Below are 20,640 nucleotides of genomic sequence, written 5' to 3'. Positions count from 1 at the left end.
CATTTTTGGGCATGAAAAAAATTAAGTAAATAAGTTCAAGTAGGTCAAATTGAACTTGGCTTTTACCTTTACACGACCTTGACTGTTTGGTAAAATTATGTTTGTTTTTTTTCTAAAATTGGCCACAATTTTAATAAATTGACATATTTGATTTATGCTTGGACAAACCAACACGTAACATAGTTTGTTGCCATGTTGTAACATAGCTTGTTGTCATGGGGAACGGTTCAGGTATGACCTTGACTTTAAAACTACCTTGATGGTTCAGGAAAATTGCTATAATTGCGTTTCTAATTGGACTGGCTGATTTCAATTACGTTTTGACAAACCACCACCAAGGATGAAATTATTAAGTGGAACAATTTATAAGCATTGCTTTGACCTTTTAATGACCTTGACCCCTGAAGTCAAATTGAATTTTTATAAAATTGGCCAAATCTTTGTTATAATTGTATGGATTTGATTTATATTTGGACATACCAATACTGGTCAAAATCTTCAAATGCTTTTACACAAATATGACACTGACCTTTAATTTTTTTTAGAAATGTATTTGAATTCTTTAAAACTAAGTTATTAATGCACAAATATGATAAATATTTTGACCCATTATATGATTACAAAATGCCTGAATTGAACATGGTTTGAAACATTAATTAATGTACTTTTTTACTTTATTGGAAATTTGTTATACACCTCTTTCTATGTTTTTGTTCCATTTGATAGGTCAGGTCTGGTCGCTCTTGTTTTAGGAATATTAAAGGCATCTGGGGGTTATTTTAACATATTTAGTTACCGTTATTCTAGTTGATACAGTACTTGTAAATGTTTTGACTATTCATTTTCCTCTTTGTTTCAGGCGTGTTTGTTTCATATATAAATCTTTGGGTTACTATCGCACTCTTCACTAAATATTTAGGAGGCGTGTCACATGAATTGAACAATTACAATGGCAAAAATAATTAATGTCCAGGGATATGACGCTTATAAAACTGCAGTTAAAGAGAACTCTGGGAAAACTATATTTGCATTGTTTACTGGATCACCCGGAGAAGACGGCAAAAGTTGGTGTCCCGACTGTGTAACGGGTATGTAAAGGGGAGTAATTAGCTTGTATCTTGATCAAAATGAAAGTGAAAGTAGAATTTGTACCCGGATCGTGCAATCTTTATCTTCGATAATATAAAAGTGCCGATGATAAAATGTTAATATTTCTATGGCCCTTATTGGTTTCCTAGCAGCTTCCGTCCCTAAATTGCACTTTTTTTACGAATGGATTAAAAAACTATAACTTTAATTAATAAAAAGGGCCTTCCATCAGAGCCCAAAATCGTCCTACAGGTAATAAATCCCGTATATATATGGATGATTAACGTGAAAAGGGCTTGAAAACTGCAATTCAATTTGGAATAAAAACGAAAAAATGTGTTACTTTTCTAGCCATATTGGTATTCTAAGTTGTTACATGTTATAAATAAAAATATACTTTTAAAATCTTAAATAATTTATCACATTGACCTGTTGAATGTTTCTTCATTGACAACACCAACATATATCAATTGTCAAGTCAGGTGTCATGGGATTGTTTAAAAGCGGCGTTTAAGCCCATGTGCTACCACGGATTTATATGTAATATAAATCCGTGGTGCTACTGAAACCTAAGTGATAAGCATTTGCCACCTGTATAGTCAGGTCATTGTTACTTACACTGTACTTAAAAAAATAAAAATCTTTATTTTGTTATCCCCACACATGAGTTTGACATTTAATGATTTCATTAAACATACATACCTAATTAATAATATGATTTATTTTTTGTTTAATCAGCTGATCCTGTAGTACAAAGTAGTTTGTCCAAACTGCCAGTAGATTCTGTGTACATACACTGTGGTGTCGGAGATAGAACATTGTAAGTTTGATGTGTGTTTTTGTTTTTTTCTGACATTGTAAGACAATGTTATCACATAAGGTGTGATGCAAGAGTGTAATAAATCCATTTAATAAAAACAATATTACACTAATGTAATAATACTTTGAAGTGATGTCATTTGCCTTATATACAAAGATAACGTTAAAAGCTTGCTCATGTTAGCATTACAATAATATGCATGTAAATGAAAAATGACCATTCATCAGCTGTAAACCATTCTTATTTTAGATATGTAATAAATGAAATATTATATTTGTGTAGATTCAATACTAAATTTATTGCACTTGTTGAATCAAACAGTATTATTCTCATCAGAGGCTCGTATTATATGATTTTGTACAACTTGTTCAATTAATTTAGTAGTAAATCTACACGTATTCAATATTCTTTATATATGATTTGTTATGTAATATAGTTTTATGTTTTATTATATTAAATGAATATTCTCTGCCTCTCTTCATTTACTTCCTATAATACTCTTCACATTTTTGCCAACAAGTCCCAAAACGTTTCTTGCAGCTACTTTTACATCCTACAGACTGGGAAAACTTCATCCCAATTTCAGAAAATGAGGACTGTCTATCCCTTTTACACAAAATCATTATCAAATTTCTAGATGTTATAATACAAAATGTTTGGACTTTGTTATTTAGTCTCATGGCCGACTGTCTGCAAGATCTATATTGGCAATCTGGCAGTTGGTTGCTTGTGTATGCATGATGATGATCCATCGGTCAGAGATAAACTTTCATAAAACTGAGATCTTACTAGATCACCGTAAGACCATAAAATTAACTACAAATATTCTATACATTTTATATCCATATTTCGAAACTGCCTTACACATTCTATGAAGGAATGCTCATCATACCAGTACATTATTTTTAGAAATCTTACAGTTAAATAATTTTTATACTTGTATTACTATATTCTGTACAAATGTGTACAGTCATGTTTTTATGAAATAGAACTCATTATTATACAGTAGACAATGATTATTATTGGAAATATTTTTTTGTATACATTAAATTTTATCACTGCTAACTTGAGTGAAAGTTTTTGCCTTCAAACATAATTTTAAATGTATATTTTCAGCTGGAAAGACCAGAACAATGTTTTTCGCACAGATAAAGATCTACGATTAAAAAGCGTTCCGACTTTGATGAAAATTGGACAGGTATTTTAATCTTTAAATATTTTGTTTCTAGGTTATTTCTCGCAATAAAAATCACAAATTTCATTTCGCGGATATTAAATAATTTGGATATGTGAAGAGGACTTGTAACATGTTTAACTTGGAAAACAACCCCATCAAAAAAAAAAAAAAAACCCCCAAAAGTATGACTTCATTTCACAACAACAGAATTTAAAATCGATTTCAGTACGGTAAAGTTTGTTTAAATTTTGCAAACAGGTGTACTTTAAGGTATATGTCTGACCTATGATATAAATTTTTCAGTTTCTTATAGTGCCCGTTAGGGTGGTAATACCATAATTGTGTGAATTAGAATTTTAGCTGGTATTATAAAGACTCACATCTAAACCATGTAAACTGTTCCTGGAACCAACCAGTACTAAGCTCTATGTGTAAAGTGTAAAGTTTCTTGTCAAAGGAAACAACAGCTTGCTCCAGACGTGATTTGAACCCATACAGTCAGCAATTCTCATATAACTAGTAGTACTAGTCTGAAATGTTGTTAAGCTTGTCATGTTAAAAGATTTTTTTCCAGTAGAGTTATTGTTTTGAATCTGTTTAATTCATAAATACTCTGTTTTATTCAAAACAAAGCTTAATTTTTCTTGTTGGATGTGTCATTTGTACATGTGTTGTGCATTTCAAACAATTTGCATGCGATGATTTATATACCAGTAAATTATCATTTCAGCCAAACAGATTAGAAGAGGAACAATGTGCCAAGCCCGACCTTGTGGAGATGTTATTTTCAGACGAGTAACAAGAATACACATACACATGGACTAGTCAGTTGAACTGTTGTCAGATAACGAGACATTCCTGATACAGAACTGCATTTAAAATTTATACCTTGAAAACTAAAATGTGTAACAGACACGGGAAATAATATAGAGTATAATTACTGATCATATGATACATCATATCATCATGCTTCAATTGGACAGAACACTTTTCTTTGTATTGTAAATGCTGTTACATAAAAAAAGTTATTCCGTATTCAAGTGACCTAATTTCAGTTGTAAACCAACACGCCTCATAATTCAGGTGAACAATGCATGGATATATTGCCATTTGACATCAGAAATACAGAAATACCATGTATTCAATAAAACCAGTTCATTTCTTTCCAATGTTCATCTGTCTTTCCAATGTTATCTTTTACCTGGTTGATAACTTGATATATTTTTTTTTAACTGAATGAAAGATGCTGTCTGTTTAGGGAATTGATACAGTATGCATGTATACATTTCTTGGCTTTTCTATAGTAACGAATTAACTAATATAAATTATCTTACCGTCCTTACATAAATTCCGCCCTGGTATGGTCCGCCCTGTCTCACGGTCCGCCCTGTCCTACGACCAATATACTGTCGTAATGACTCTATATAAAGCTTGTTCCACATAATATATTCATTGATGCACATCTATAATGAAAGATTGGCATCATATAATGACACAATTACATCACATATTGCTAAGTTGACTCTATATAAGGATGATTTCTCATAATATACTGGTATTTTGACTCTATATAAGGGTGGTATCACATAATATACTGGAAAATGCACATCGTATATTGAAAGATTAACATAATACATGGAAACATTGACATCATATATTGATGACTATATAAAGATGGTTTCACATAATCATAGGCCATTTGGGCCTTAACCCAGGCAGAAGTATATAGGCCCGGACAGAATATCACGGGCCCAAACATTTATTGTGCAAAATAAAGACAACAGTTTATTTTATGTTTTATTCACACCATTATAGGGTTCAATTTATTCACTAACCAATAGCTTTAGATGATAATATAGATTACGCATAAATGATTGACATACATGCATTACGCAAATGTTATTGGAAGTAAATAAACTGATGAAGTACTACACAATTATTTCGGAAAAATATTGAAACTAATTCTATATCGTATGTATAAGACTGAAATCATCGATATAACTTTCGTAGAGGGCCATGCACCGTGTATCATTCGTCTTAGTCAAGGGGTTAATAGAGTCGATGACTTCTAATCCAGTAATTAACCTCTCTGGCGTGGGTTCGATCCCCGGGAGATGCTTTGGTAGTTTAGCACGAAGAAGGTAGTCTAGTACTGGTGTAACTCTCCAGGAACGATGGTTAGTAAACTACCCGCCTATATGACTGAAATACTGTTGGGGAAAAGGCGTAAAATGAAACAAACAAACAATTTTAAATTTTGACAAAGCCCGCCAAGTAGTTTAAGAGATATTTAAAGAAACTGTGTACAACGACGGAGGGCGGACAGACTGTCGTTTGAGAAGCTCACCTCTTAGCACTTCGTTCTCAGGCGAGGTAAATACATGTATATATCATCTTTGTATATATAGTATCATTTATTGCAGGTACGGAAAGTGTTAAAGATTGCCTGAACGGACTGCCGAAATATGATGACCAATTAAAAAGCATTCAAACTTTATAACGATCGCAAGTGTCCTGAAATGAATGATAGAGATAAACAACAAACAATGATATGTAATTTTTTGCAATTTTGGTTGGGGTTGTTTAACTACTATGTTACTACATGCTATTTATATGAGAATATCAATAAAAGAATGTTAAAATTTAAGAAATTCAAGACAAGATCGTTAATCTACGGTGACACAAAGGTGGCATGTGTGTGTTTTTATTTATCTTGTGTGCACGAGATACAATGTCGTGGCCACGAGTTACTAAGTCGTGGGCACGAAATAGTTAGCTCGTCGGGTCGTGGCCACGAGTTACGAAGTCGTAGCCACGAGATTATTAAGTCGTGGGCACGATATACTATGTCGTGACAACGAGATTCTATGTCGTGGCCACGAGTTACTAAGTCGTTGCCATATTATTAAGATAGTTAAGTCGTGGGCACGAGATAATTAAGTCGTGGGAACGAGATACTATGTCGTGGCCACGAGTAACTAAGTCGTGGCATCGAGATAATAAAGTGGTGCTCACGAAATACTATGTCGTGGGCACGGGCAGCTAAGTCGTGCGCACGATATACTTCGTCGTGGTCACGAGTTACTTAGTCATGCGCACGAGATACTATGTCGTGGCCATGACTTTTTAAGTCGTGGAAACGAGATAATTAAGTGGCGCGGACGAGATACTATGTCGTGGCCACGAGTAACTTAGTTTTTGGAACGACATAATAAAGTGGTGCGTAAGAGATACTATGTCGTGGGCACGGGTTACTAAGTCGTGCGCATGATATACTTCGTCGTGGCCACGAGTTACTTAGTCATGGGAACGAGATAATTAAGTGGTGCGCACGAGATACTTTGTCGTCGCCACGAGTTATTAAGTCATGCGTAGGAAATAATTAAGTGGTGCGCACGAGTAACTAAGTCGTAACCACGAGTTACTAAGTTGTGCGCAGGAGATAATTAACCATTTAGATTTCACTATATATTTGAAAAATCTTAGTTAACTAGAAATGTGCCATGGGACAAGGCTGTCCCTACTTCATCTGTCTGTCACGGTGCCACATATAAATTGACACATATTATGTTATATTTACCATGGCTTATTTCTTCTCAAATTATTCATCAGACAACGATATCCATGAAGTGTCATGGTTACCTTGACCTTTGAACTATGACCTCAAACATCATTGTAGGTCATCTACTAGCCATGGGCAATGTTCCTACCATATAAGATAAACAAGGGCTTATTCCTGCTAAAGTTATCAGTCCTACGCATAAACCCTTCCAGCCTGCTGAATCTCAGTAAGGGCTTATCAGCTAGTAAACCACTATTAACTGTATATCTCCCATTAACACGTCCACCGAGTTGTTGAGAGTCTTGTCATCATTAATTGGTCCTCTGTGTTCTTATCTAACGTTGAAGGATCAAATTTCTGAAGATACACTCACTTTTTATCGATGTTTTGTTCTCTGGGACTGCGGCCCAAGTGAATTGTGAACTTTAGCAATTATTGAATTATTTGTAAATATACTTAATATCACTAATAAATTTTAGCTTCTAAATGAATTATATGTTGGGATATACCTTTATAAGTGATCTTCATCTTCTTTATTAATAAACTTTCATAGTTAAGTGTCACTTTTACTCATGTTACCCCCCCCCCCCCCCCAAAAAAAAAAAAAAAAAAAACGCTAAAAAACAAAAGCAAAAAAAAACGTAATTTTTTACTGTAAAGTGCAAGACTCTTAACTAAGTGACCAGGTAAGTGATATTTTTATTATTAGCTCGACTACATAAAGTATATGTAGACCTATCCTACTCACCTCGGTTTTTAAGTTCGCGCCAGCGTACATACTTTAAATTAATGCCTACAGATGTGCAGTAAATATTTTATCTCTAACTTTTTTTATTAGCTCATCTGAGGACAATGTCCGTGCGTCAAAAATTTATTTAAACAACTTGTACTCCTAAACCACATAGCCAAATTTGTTAAAACTTTGCAGGAGTGTACCTTGCATAAAGCTCTACCAAAGGTGTTCAAAGAATAAAATCCCATGCAGAACTTTGATTGCCATAGCAACCAAAAAAAATTATAAACCTTTCTTTTAAAAAATCCAAAGAGCTAGAGCTTAGATATTTGGCATGAAACATCTTATACTGAGTGTCTATCAAGTTTATTCCGATCAAAGCCCTGGGATAAAAATTGGCCCGCCCCAAAGGGTCATTAATTTTCATTATACATCTGTATGTACACATGTATATCTTATCATCATACACATCATGCGATAAGGTGTTAAACTAAAAAAAAGTATTTACAGAACAATTTCCCTTTGAACATATAATTTTCCATAAAATAATGTTATTTTTTACTCTATGCTTCATTTCATCATAAGGGATTGACCTAAATTTTCAAATATGTGTACCTTACCAACAACTACATCATATGTGACAATGTTGTTCACTTAAGCACCAATATTTTTCCAGAATATTTCCCCATGAACTCATTTTTTTCCTCAAAATAATTGTTACTTTTTACTAACTTCTTTATTTCTTAAGGTATCTACTTCTAACTTAAAAATATATGTTCCTTATACATGTGTGACAATATTCATAGCTCTAGCATGAATATTTCCAGAATTATTTCCCCTTTGAACTTAGATGTTTATTATGCCCCCGAAGGGTGGCATATTAAAATCAAACCGTCCGTCTGTCAGTCCGTCCGGCTTTATACATATAGACAGTGGTGGTCTTGTCCGTTCTGAAACTTCAGTACACATGAAAGGATTTTAATTTTATTCATATATGAAATAACCAAAGATGTATAAGGTGTGTCGCAAACAAGACTCGGGTTCCTACGACTAAGGTCAAGGTCATTGTTGGGGTTTAAACTTTGTCATTTTTTATGTTATATAAATATAAAAGGTGGTGGTTCTGTCCGCTCTGAAACTTCTGTATTTCTCTATATTATATGCATGAAAGGATTTTATTTTTTTCTTTCATATATGAAATAACCATAGATGCATGGTGTGTCGCGAACAAGGCTCGGTTTTTTACGACTAATGTCAAGGTCACTGTGGGGGTTCAAACTTTCAATTTTGATGTTAATATACAAATAGGCAGAGATGGCCGTGTATGCTCTGAAACTAATATGCATGAAAGGATAATATGTTTTATTTCACATATGAAATTATAATAAATGTATGATGTGTTGCCCTTAAGACATATAAATGGTGGTTGTTGTGTCCGCTCTGTAACTTCCATATACATGAAAGTTTCATTTTTTTTAAATATATAAAGACAATGTGTTGTGAACAAGACCAAGGTTTCTTTCTCTAACTTAAAGGTCACTCAGCTGGGGTTCGAACTTTGTCAATTTTTACCACCACACTTAACATGTTATAGGTGGTTCATAACTAGAATCCTTTAGGGGCATTTGTCACGTTCTGTGACAGCTCTTCTTTATATATTATTTTTATATATTTATATTTTGCTCTTACTTCTTTATTTATGAAAGAATTTACTTCTAACTTTAAACAATAACATGACAAGCTACATAACTCTAGCGTCAATATTTTCAGAATCATCATCCTTTTTTACTCAGAATTTTCCGCATTAAATTTGGACTTAAAAATATGTTTCTGAACACTTATATCAGGTGCGAATAGATTTATAACTCCTGTATTTTAGTATTATCTCCATTAAATTTTGAACATGGGATTTAGTGAAAATTCATATATTTCTGAGTATTATCTTTGTCCTGAGTCCTGGCTCCTCTGGCAGCTATTGTGACTTTTGGTGTCCAGTTATGGTTTCCTAACAATAACTTAAAGGTCATCAAATTTTTACTATTATCTGCTCTTTTTCAATTGGTAAAGTTAAAGTGATTTAGTATTTTGTATGGAAGTCAAAATACTACTTTGGTTACATTTTGCTACCTTTTTTACAATTTTTTTTTCACTTCAGAGCTACTTTTCAATCAAATTGAATGATAAGCATCAATAATGCTTTAAACCCATTATTTTTATTATTATTACTAAACATTATTTTGCTCCTTAAGAAAAAAATAAAGATAATATAAATGTCTGAGGCATGATATGCATTTGCCATGAAAGTAATTATACATTAGTGCAAGTGTTGGGATAGTGTAAAAAGAAATTTTAGAAATAAAAAACCTATTCAATATTTTTGTTTCTAAAATTAATTTTTTTACTATATCCCAACACTGTTTCCCTGTCATTGTGAGTTGTAAGTGATTAAAATTCTTTTTAATGTAATCCAGTCTTTGTAGTCTTTAACTTGAATGTATCTATGAAAATCTTAGTTTTCCTTATATCTAAAATGTTCTCTATATCCTCCAGCTAAAACTATACATTCTTGAAACATGATAGGACCATAAAACATTCTAGGGTGCTGCTATCAGTGATACTGTGACAAGCCATGTAATTATAATTAAATGCTCATCACTGGCCAGAGATATGAAATTTTGGGGGAAAATTGGAAATCTTGGGTTTATGCGTAGGACTGTTATCGTATGAACAATACTAACAGGCCGTTAGTAAGTGCTTACTGATAAACCCTATCTGAGGATGGCCCCCACAAAGGGCCACAACTCCTTATATAATCCTAAAGACATGTATCAAGTTTAAAGTGAATGCCTTCAGTACTTTCAAAGATTAATGTTGCATGTAAACCTTAAACCAGGAATTTTATAAAATTCATATATATAATTATATAGTGTTATCTGATTGGTTAATATCTCGTTTGCACGACTTAATTATCTCGTTCGCACCACATAGTAACTCGTGCCCAAGACTTACTTATCTCGTGAGCAAGACTAAGTAACTCGTGGCCATGATAAAGTATATCTTGCTACTTAATTATCTCGTTCCCACGACGTAGTGACTCGTGGCCACGAAATGGCTTCCGTGTGCACGACTAAGTAATTCGTTCCCACGACATAGTATTTCGTTCGCACCACTTAATTATCTCGTTCCCACGATCTAGTAATTCGTGGCCACGACATAGTATCTCGTGCGCACGAGATAAAAATAAAATCACACAAATGTCATCTCTGTGCCACCGAAGTATTTGTTATTAAGCATGTGCTTTAAAGTTTCGCAGGTGAGGTATGTTGAACAATGGTTCAGTCTTCAATCCCCTATTCAATGATCTCCCCTTATGAGTACAGACGTATGCCAATGGAGTTTATCACTGTGAGGAGTTTGTATAGTCGTTTGCTTTATTTAGAAAATACTCAGTTGCAAAGTTATTTTGACAGTGAATTATATAATCATTTTTCTACAACTTTTTACCCCCCGCCGATGGAATCGGGAGCGGGATATAGTTTTGGCGTTGTCCGTCCGTCCGTCTATCCGTCCGTCCGAATTTCGTTTCCGGAGTAGTTCTCTGCAACTACTGGCTGGAATTCAACGAACTTTATGGGAATCATCAATATCAACAGGAGATGCGCACATCGTCCGCTTGTTCCGGTCAGACCCTTTAACTGAGAGTTATGGCCCTTGATTAGTTATGTAGTATGCATATAGAGTAAAAGTCGTTTCCGGAGTAGTTCTCTGCAACTACTGGCTGGAATTCAACGAAACTTTATGGGAATCATCAATATCAAGAGGAGATGCGCATATCGTCGGCTTGTTCCGGTCAGACACTTTAACTCAGAGTTATGGCCTTTAATTAGTTATGTAGTATGCATATAGAGTAAAAATCGTTTCCGCACTACTTCTCTGCAACTACTGGCTGGAATTCAAAGAAACTTTATGGGAACCTTCAATACCAAGAGAGATGCGCATATCATCGGCTTGTTCCGGCCAGACACTTTAACTCAGAGTTATGGCCCTTGATTAGTTATGCAGTATGCATATGGAGTAAAAATCGTTTCTGCGCTACTTCTCTGCTGCAAGTACTGGCTTGAATTCAACGAAACTTAATGGGAACCTTCAATACCAAGAGGAGATGCGCATAATCGTCGGCTTGTTCCGGTCAGACACTTTAACTCAGAGTTATGGCCCTTGATTAGTTATGCAATATGCATATGGAGTAAAAATCGTTTCCGGAGTAGTTCTATGCTACTACTGGCTGGAATTCAATGAAACTTTATGGGAATCATCAATATCAAGAGGAAATGCGCATATCGTCGGCTTGTTCCGGTCAGACCTTTTAACTCAGAGTTATGGCCCTTGATTAGTCATGTAGTATGAATATAGGGTAAAAATCGTTTCCGCACTACTTCTCTGCAACTACTGGCTGGAATTCAACGAAACTTTATGGGAACCTTCAATACCAAGAGAGATGCGCATATCGTCGGCTTGTTCCGGTCAGACACTTTAACTCAGAGTTATGGCCCTTGATTAGTTATGCAGTATGCATATTGAGTAAAAATCGTTTCTGCGCTACTTTTCTGCAACTACTGGCTGGAATTCAACGAAACTTTATGGGAACTTTTAATACCAAGAGGAGATGCGCATATCGTCGGCTTGTTCCGGTCAGACACTTTAACTCAGAGTTATGGCCCTTGATTAGTTATGCAGTATGCATATGGAGTAAAAATCGTTTCCGCGCTACTTTTCTGCAACTACTGGCTGGAATTCAACGAAACTTTATGGGAACCTTCAATACCCAGAGGAGATGCGCATATCATCGGCTTGTTCCGGTCAGACACTTTAACTCAGAGTTAGGGCCCTTGATTAGTTATGTAGTATGCATACATCTCATTAGCATTTCCAGATTTTACTATTTAACACAAAGTTATGGCTCTGTTATTGCCCTGAATATTTATCAAGTTCAAAGAATATTACTGTTTATGCCATGATTAATATATAAATAAAGCCTTATGTCTTCAGTTGTTGTGTTAATAATAACCAGTACTCGGCGGAGGATATAAATTCAACGAATTTGCTTGTTCATATTTTATTTCATGTCATATTTCATGTATTATTGCAATATTTAAATACATGTACATGTACATTTTTAAACAGATAACATTTCTGCAACTTAAAAGAGTTATTCAGAAACGAAGGCAAGCGTGCATCATGGGTAACTAACGAGTACATCCGTTTACAGTCAACCAATCATTTCGTCGGAATCGCTCGAACAAATCTTTTAAGTACGTGAAATATACATTGTAACAAGAAATAAATAGAAAAAAAATGTTTCTGTGCTGAATACAATGATGCCGATGATGATGATAATGATGATGATATTTTAAAGTAAACAACAATAAAAAATATGAATCGACAAATCCAAATAAAAAATGTTCAATAGCTGATACATTTACATTTAATGTGAATATTTTAATTCCAAAGTTCAAACTTATCTTCCTGCGCCAAATGTGGATGTAATGTTCACTATATATTAATTATTTTAGAATAATAAAATTACATCCCAGTCAATGTATTCTAAATTACAGGAATTAAAAAAGAAAATCATTCGCCGTAATCATGAACTTAGATATTGGTAGCTTTAACTAAAAGGTCAGCAATTTAGGCAAAAATCTAGGACATTGTTTAAGTCACTAGCCATGATAAACTTAGATATTGGTAGCTTTAACTAAAAGGTCAGCAATTTAGGCAAAAATCTAGGACATTGTTTAAGTCACTAGCCATGATAAAGTAGGACTTAGCAGTCGTCGCTTTTTGTTTAGTTTACCACTAAATTGATTATGAACGTCATAATTTAAAAAATTTAAACTACATGTATATACTATGAAAGCTACGTACGCTGAAGTGAAAATGAAAATCTATAGCAAAATATAACTTAAAGAGAAAACAAATGGGAATTTTAATTTGTTATCACAATAAAAAATGCCGGAAAAAGGTAAAAAAAAATAGATGAAAATATTACACTTGCTTTTACCTGTTAACATTCTTTATAAAAAGTTCAAACTTTTCCGACATTTTAAAAAAAATATATAAATAATTTCCAATATTTTTCATTTTACTTTATCGAAGAATGCCATCATGCGTGGTTGTTTTGAACAATAATGTCATTTGGTACCATTTAACAGATCCATTAAAATGAATGCAAAAACTTTTTGAAGCAGCATGCCTCCAGATTCATGCTAATTTTCATGAAAATGTTGAAAATGTATTTAAAAGTAACATATTGTGAATTGAACAAATAAAGTAATTTACACATTGCAAACGGCACTTACAATCCACATAAATTACCAAAACGATATCAAAATATACATAAATACCTATTACTGCGTTAGCAACGCAGTGGAATTATAGTGATTGATCCTGCAAAATCAGTCATTAATCGTACATAACATGTAAAAGATAAATAAAATATTGAATCTTTAAACTTTTCTTAAGATCTTAATATATTTTTCTCAAGATTAAATTTCTTGAAATATTTTGGCTCATCTGGAGGCGTGCAGCCTTAATGCAATAATTTAACACTACTTGGTAAGTGCGTTCATCATGATTTTCGGTTGAATATTAATCAGGCCTAGCGTGATATAATACAATGGCACGATAAGAAACGGACAAATAAAAAAAATCTGAATTTGATGAGTTACAATATTTTCAACCAAGCTAAAACAGCATGATTAGATTTACAGAACAGAAAGTATTTGTTATGATATACATTTGTAAATACAATAGCATCATATTTTGAACCAATTTTATTTCAAGTTCATGCAAAATTGAAAAAATGTCAATCTATATATTAGAACATTGCCTAATTAACTAACTTAGTCCTTAATTGTTTGATGTCCATGGATCCATTTTCGCACTGCTTCTGGTCGATAATCAAATGGTCCAAGTCCCCCTTTGAACACAATTTTTCCATCCAATATAACATACAGTCTTTCTGGTAATGACGCGTATACATCCGCGGACCTATTTTCCATTGACTCTACAACCAGCTCTCCCACAAGTCCTTCGCTCTTTAGAACATTTGCAGACGACATTCTTTCCTCAATAGTACTATGTTGAAGACGGCTAAATTTTTCATGATCTAGTAAAGCCCATTCGTCGAGCGGATGCGCCTCTGCAGTGTAAACAGTGACAAAATCAGCAATCTGAGCAAACTCTTGAACAAGTTTGTTATATTCGGGCAATTTAGCCATAAATGGCAATCAGGAACAGCTACCAAAGTTGACAATTAATGGACGGCCTGATTTTTGAAGGTCAAATAATTTCATTTCCTTGTTTTCTAAAGAGAACAACGTAATGTTCGGAGCATCTGAATTCACTTTGTTCTTACACGCCAAATCCATGCGATTATCACGAAAAATAGTGCGAAATGCCTGGTACCCGAGATTGATAGAAAACCAATCCTCGTAAATAGTTGGATCTATTTTTTTAGCCCTGAAGCCACAACACCGATGAATTAAACGAAGGAAGTGAACAACGCATGTCATTATCATCATCATTAAAAAGATGAAAACCGTTTTTAATGCAGCCACAAAAGTCACAAAGCAAGAAAATGGCGATCTGTTTTCAGGCATGTTGAATTTCGCCGCACCACGATAGTACTAAGTTGAATCGATTATTAAAGAAACAGCATGAATCTCTCTTTTTCCTTTGAAAGATGTTGTGCATGTATCAGCGAAATTAGTGTTCGAAGTTCGCAATGCCAAAAGCTAAATTGTTGTTGTATCCTATTTGAAATCTCAGACACTACTTCAGTTTGCTACTGAGTCATTTTCAACGCAAGAACGTTAAAGAAAACGTTTTTGTCCCGCAAAGGGCTGGCGAATCTAAGTGCTAACCAGGCACGGAATCAGTTTATATATAAGATACCCTTAATAATGCGCATTGTACAGTAGCGCCATTTTGTCCGACTAACCGAATAAACGAAATGTTAATGTTCTATTAAATTGTACTTATTTTTTCATGCGAGTATATTTTCTATGTAATTTCATTTTGCAAACCCGGTTAAAAATCTTTGTGTAGGATAAAGTTATGGTTTTTTTTAGGTATTTGATGAAATGCTGTTAAACTTTTCACACCTATCTTTAAATATCAACGCATCTACACATAAATATGATGATTGTTTCAACGTAAATATGAATATGTAAATTATGTAGGAAATAGGATGTTTCATTCTTATAATAAAAATGCTCGATCCATTGTTTTTATGATGATATTCATATTCAGACAGAAAGTTTAACAAAACTGACAAGAATTACATAAAACTTCAGATTCTTTTGTATGGGGAGTTTGCTTACAAACAATGCTTTATTTAGATCATTTATGTCAGAAAAATATACTATTTTCTGCCATGAATAAATATGAAAATAAAGTAAACAAGGGGTAGAGAACTCCCACACGATAGCTAGCTACAACCAGTGCCTCAAACACAAACTAGCAGACGGTATCTAGCTACAACCAGTGCCTCAAACACAAACTAGCAGACGGTATCTAGCTACAACCAGTGCCTCAAACACAAACTAGCAGACGGTATCTAGCTACAACCAGTGCCTCAAACACAAACTAGCAGACGGTATCTAGCTACAACCAGTGCCTCAAACACAAACTAGCAGACGATATCTATAGAAATGGCAAGAAACAGTCGCACATAGAGCTGCTTTAAAAAAGCAAGGAGACTGGGGTATCAATGAAATAATAAAATTGAAAAAGCAAGGAAAGAAGGCGATGAAGGCTATTTGGAAAATCATTAGAACCAAGATAAGCAAGGCAAAGCCACTTTCACAGAACGCAGGCCCGACAAAACTCATGCAGCCACATAGGATCACCACCAAGACACTCATTGGGATACCGAACTAAAATATTTATAGGAGAGGGCACAAGATATAATGGAAGAGGTGTTCGGGGAAAGAATTTGAAGAAGTGGATAAATAAAGAAAAAAGGAAAAGGGAAACGAATATTTACTGTTGATAAATGATAAGAGGGCAACAAGAATTGTCACCGCATAGGACATGTAACTATAAAAAGTGTCAAACACAGACGGGCGCCGCTTCGGAACAGCCAGTAGCAAATCCACCACTGGGAAGTTTAAACATGTTATAGGTGCACCAAAATATTATAATTTGCCCCCGTATGTTCATAAATAACGAGACAGTGTACATAAAACGATTCCCCGCCAGATGAAATTCTTACAATTGCATGCTTTGGTTACAGAAAGTAAGATAAAAAAAAAAACACAGAAAAGAGTATGTTGGTATATATGGAAGGAAAACCTTTTTACCACAAAAAGAAAAACCAATTCATCAGAACAATAGTTATTAAAGAAAGGCAAATTAAAAGCTAAAAGAAATTCACCGACAAAAGGCCGGACAAAGCAAGGCAGAAGACGAAACTTAAGGCAATTCAGTCCTAGGGCTTTAAACACAGTCCATTATAGTCTTACACTTGTCTATTCAGTGCAAGACATTGTAGATAAAACAGTCAAGGAAAACGCGACTTTCATTTTAAATGTTATCAAAATCACAGAATGAATATATTCTTTTTAATTATCTTATGCTCTCGTAATGACCTGTTTCCATACTTAGAGGAACGACAACACAACAGCGAAATTTGATAAACCAAAAAGAATAGGAAGGCTACAATAAGGATACATTATAACAATTATACTGATTTAAGGATTTTGAAAACGCGCGTTCGTATATGCTTTAACCCAAAAATGAAATTAGAAATATCTATAGAAAAAAAAAGTTAAATATATTTAGAATTAACTCCCCTACAAATATCCATGTTCATTTGTATCGAAATGTTTTCTAAATTTAAAGCAAATTAAGTGTTTGTTCCTGTAAAGTCGGTTTATAATTATATTCATGCTCTTCAGTTCTTGAAGTTTGGAACATTTCTAAAACATCGAGGAAATGATAAATATTTAGTCGGACAATGCGCAAACGTCGGACAGTGTGGCAAGTAGATATTTAATTTATCGGAACATGACTTTTATATATGAACACCCGGTTAAAACGTGAACGATATAATTGTCGGTTAATACAGTAAAGAGTTAAAAAGTATACAGTGTGGCAGAGTAACCGGAATTTTGATCTTTCATTAAAATAAAGAAAGCAGAGAGCGTATAAAATGTTGGTCATTTAAAAAGACGGTAATTAAGTGAGTTAACTGATAAGCCATAAAAAATAAAGTGACTAAATGTACTTTCATGTGATTCTAAAAATATTTTTGACCGAAATAAACTCATGGGAATCGTTGATTTAAACCAATCATTTATTATTATTTTCCGAACTTTTAAAACGCTTTCTTGAAACCGCCTTATTGCATGTTTCTTAAATGTACCGTTGAATAAAAATCCATTTTACAATATGTAAAATGCATGTAATTTGCACATATCAACTCATCTATTCACATATAATTATTACGAATATCGTGATTAAAGAGCATTCAGAACTAAAACATGACCATGTAGAAATCCTTCATTATTTCATATTACAAAATATAACGATGCAAAAATGGTCTTTTCAACATACAAAACAGTGTGCATGTTTTATAGTATGTATGCATTATTCATGCTTTAATCAGAAATATGAATCTTACACTTAACATAAATAAAAATACCATATTGTCTGTAATCTGTGCACGAAAGAGCATCTCGTAGGAGGTCAAATGTCAAATAAGTGTAGATATGTACTATTTTTATAAATTTGCAACCTCATCGCATTTAAAATTTGAGCTTTTTGAACGGATAACATATTTCACCCTATAAAACAAACACGTGACAGAGTTGGGAGCCAGAATAAAAATGCCCGTTATTGATTTGGGCCAGAAATATTTTTAAAAAAAAAAGAGAGAACATACAACAGAGAAAACATTATAATTCCAGGAAGCTGAAAAGTCTATCGCAAAATGAGAATGTGTATAGATTATAATGGATTAAGTAAATTTATGTGTGAACTTACAATGAAAACAGGTAGGTTGCGATTTTCTTGGCCTTATCAATCACTCCCGACACTCGCCAAGCCATTTGAAGGACGGAAACTTACACTCGCCACCCAGTTTTCCCATGTAACATTGAATAAATTAATGTATACTATTTATCGAATTTGACCATTTAAAATGTCTTTTTATAACATCCATTTAGTCAAATATTGCGTTATTCAAACTAATATAGCGTTTGTTTTCTGGTTTACTTTGTTAAAGGCATTTTCTGGGAAAATGTATAAACTTCTTCCCGAGTTTTTCTAATTATTAAAAAAAAATACTTCACTATGCATAACAAAATCAGTCCATTTCCGCCCCTAAGAGGAAAAGTATGGTTTTATAAGTGAAATTAAAGATCAAATATGATTTTATTAATATGATTTTGCTTCACTTGATGAGATTTAAATAAATGTAAAAAAAAAGTCTAAACGTCATGCACATTCACCTTAACGTGACCCTTAACAGGTTCAGAATTTCGATACAGTTTTCTACCTAATAAAGAATTGTAACACGGTCAGCAAATTCATAATATCGGATACTCGGTTAGATCCTACGTACATTTCCTTGTTCATTTTTACCTTAATACAGTCAAAATTTGTAATGCGGTTTAAAAGCTGTATTTATGGTGTGTATTGCAAAAATAACGCCGAATGTGTCCGACATAATTCTAAAACACGGTTAGTCGGTTTCAAGTTTTTAAATATTCAGCAAAATTTTTATTGAATGTACTCATTCAGCCCAATATCGGTGACCGATAAAAATTACTTCCATCCAATCAGAAATCGAATTTTCCTTTTAGTGTTTAACATGAGTGAATATATGGGCATACTTAATGATATAATGTATAATCATAGCTTTTACCCGATTTATTTGCTTTATCATTTTGCATTTTTCCCTTACCGGTTTAAAGCTACAATATATTACAAGAATAGAAACTTAAGAATTTTTATTCAGACCGGAGTGTGCGTACGTAACGTCTCAGTCATGAATATTTACTTCAACAAATAAAATAAAATTTGGTGGGATTTAGAATGATGACAAACATTTCGAAAGAAAAGGATAACCTATAAGTTAAAAAGCTGAAATTTTCAACTAAATTAGGTCTGCATCAAACATGTAATAATTTAATAGTGTTATTAATTAACAACAAATTCAAATTATCGCATGGTTTAGAAGCCCCCCCCCGGACGAAAGCCCCCCTCCCCCATTTAAACCCCCCCATTAAATTTACACATAGGATAAAAGCCCCCCCCCCTCAAAATTACAGGTAGGACAAAAGCCCAACAGCCCCCCACCCCAGTCCATCAAACAAAAGCCCCCTAAGGTTTATAGAACAGACTCAGATTACTATCTTTTTTCACACGCCCAGTGTTCGGGAACTTGGGTTATACTTCAAATAAATCTAAACAAGTATACGCCTCCTTTAAGCGTTGATAAGCGATTCTCTGAAAATATTCATTTACATTTGTACTGCACAATATATGATAAAGTAAACATAAAAACATTCATATCATCAATGAATTATAAATACATATTGCACAATAAATCAAATTTGAACTTTTGTACATTTAAATTTAAATCTTAATGTAAATTATCTTTTAAAACAATTGCATTAATTTGTTAAATTAAACATACCGATTTTGACTTTTCTCAATACATCAAGTTCCGGATTTAAACTGAAATGTGTCTCAATAACAATTGTTTGATGGACTGGGACTTTTGTCCACCTTGTCATTTTTAGATGGGGTGTGGTTTCGTCCGGGGGGGGGGGGGTCATTGATTCATATAGGAAAAAAACTCGACTGTTATATACCGGTTGAGTTCTTTTCGCACCTTGTATATATCAATGCAGTTTTTTTTTTCATAGAGGCTCCAATGGGGCAGTGGTAACGACCATTCCCAGTAGCAAAAAATAAATAAATAAATGAAATAAAATTAAAAAAAACGGAATCAATAAAATAAAATAAATATATAAATACAATGAAAAATATAAACAAAGATAATTAATAAAATGAAATTTACTCTCACATTTAATCAAAAGGTACATCCGCTGAATGAATTATTTATACTGAAAAAAAGCCCTTTAATCTTGAATCAATCTTGGTAACAGTTTACAATCCGCCTCTAACATTGGATGTATTTCATATATTTTTTGCGGCACCGAAAACAACTTGAAAAAACTGCCTTA

At 33.6% G+C, this 20,640-nt stretch overlaps 2 protein-coding genes across 2 annotated transcripts; one reads left to right on the top strand and one right to left on the bottom strand.

Moving 5' to 3' along the window:
* The first annotated feature begins 896 nt into the window (after positions 1-896).
* LOC132755649 (thioredoxin domain-containing protein 17-like) lies at positions 897-4,250 on the top strand. The gene is made up of 4 exons (XM_060746544.1): positions 897-1,088; positions 1,828-1,909; positions 3,026-3,107; positions 3,817-4,250. Exons 1-4 carry the CDS (start codon positions 950-952, stop codon positions 3,883-3,885), a joined length of 372 nt encoding a protein of 123 aa, XP_060602527.1. The 5' UTR covers positions 897-949; the 3' UTR covers positions 3,886-4,250.
* A 10,028-nt stretch (positions 4,251-14,278) lies between these two features.
* On the bottom strand, positions 14,279-14,672 carry LOC132755653 (type I iodothyronine deiodinase-like). Its single transcript, XM_060746548.1, has one exon. The coding sequence runs from the start codon at positions 14,659-14,661 to the stop codon at positions 14,284-14,286; it is 378 nt and encodes a 125-aa protein (XP_060602531.1). The 5' UTR covers positions 14,662-14,672; the 3' UTR covers positions 14,279-14,283.
* Positions 14,673-20,640: the final 5,968 nt, after the last annotated feature.

The sequence above is a fragment of the Ruditapes philippinarum genome, unplaced genomic scaffold (genome assembly GCF_026571515.1).
Source record: "Ruditapes philippinarum isolate M1 unplaced genomic scaffold, ASM2657151v2 ctg2343_1_1_1_1, whole genome shotgun sequence".
In the NCBI taxonomy this organism is placed as follows: Eukaryota; Metazoa; Mollusca; class Bivalvia; order Venerida; family Veneridae; genus Ruditapes; species Ruditapes philippinarum.
This window is presented reverse-complemented; position numbering and strand designations above follow the sequence as displayed.

What these genes read in the sequence shown, in the direction of transcription:
- LOC132755653 (XM_060746548.1), bottom strand. Translation starts at nt 14,661, where the DNA reads ATGGCTAAATTGCCCGAATATAACAAACTTGTTCAAGAGTTTGCTCAG.
- LOC132755649 (XM_060746544.1), top strand. Translation starts at nt 950, where the DNA reads ATGGCAAAAATAATTAATGTCCAGGGATATGACGCTTATAAAACTGCA. An exon ending in GTGTCCCGACTGTGTAACGG is followed by an intron (nt 1,089 to 1,827) that starts GTATGTAAAGGG and finishes TTGTTTAATCAG; the next exon opens with CTGATCCTGTAGTACAAAGT. An exon ending in CTTTGATGAAAATTGGACAG is followed by an intron (nt 3,108 to 3,816) that starts GTATTTTAATCT and finishes TTATCATTTCAG; the next exon opens with CCAAACAGATTAGAAGAGGA.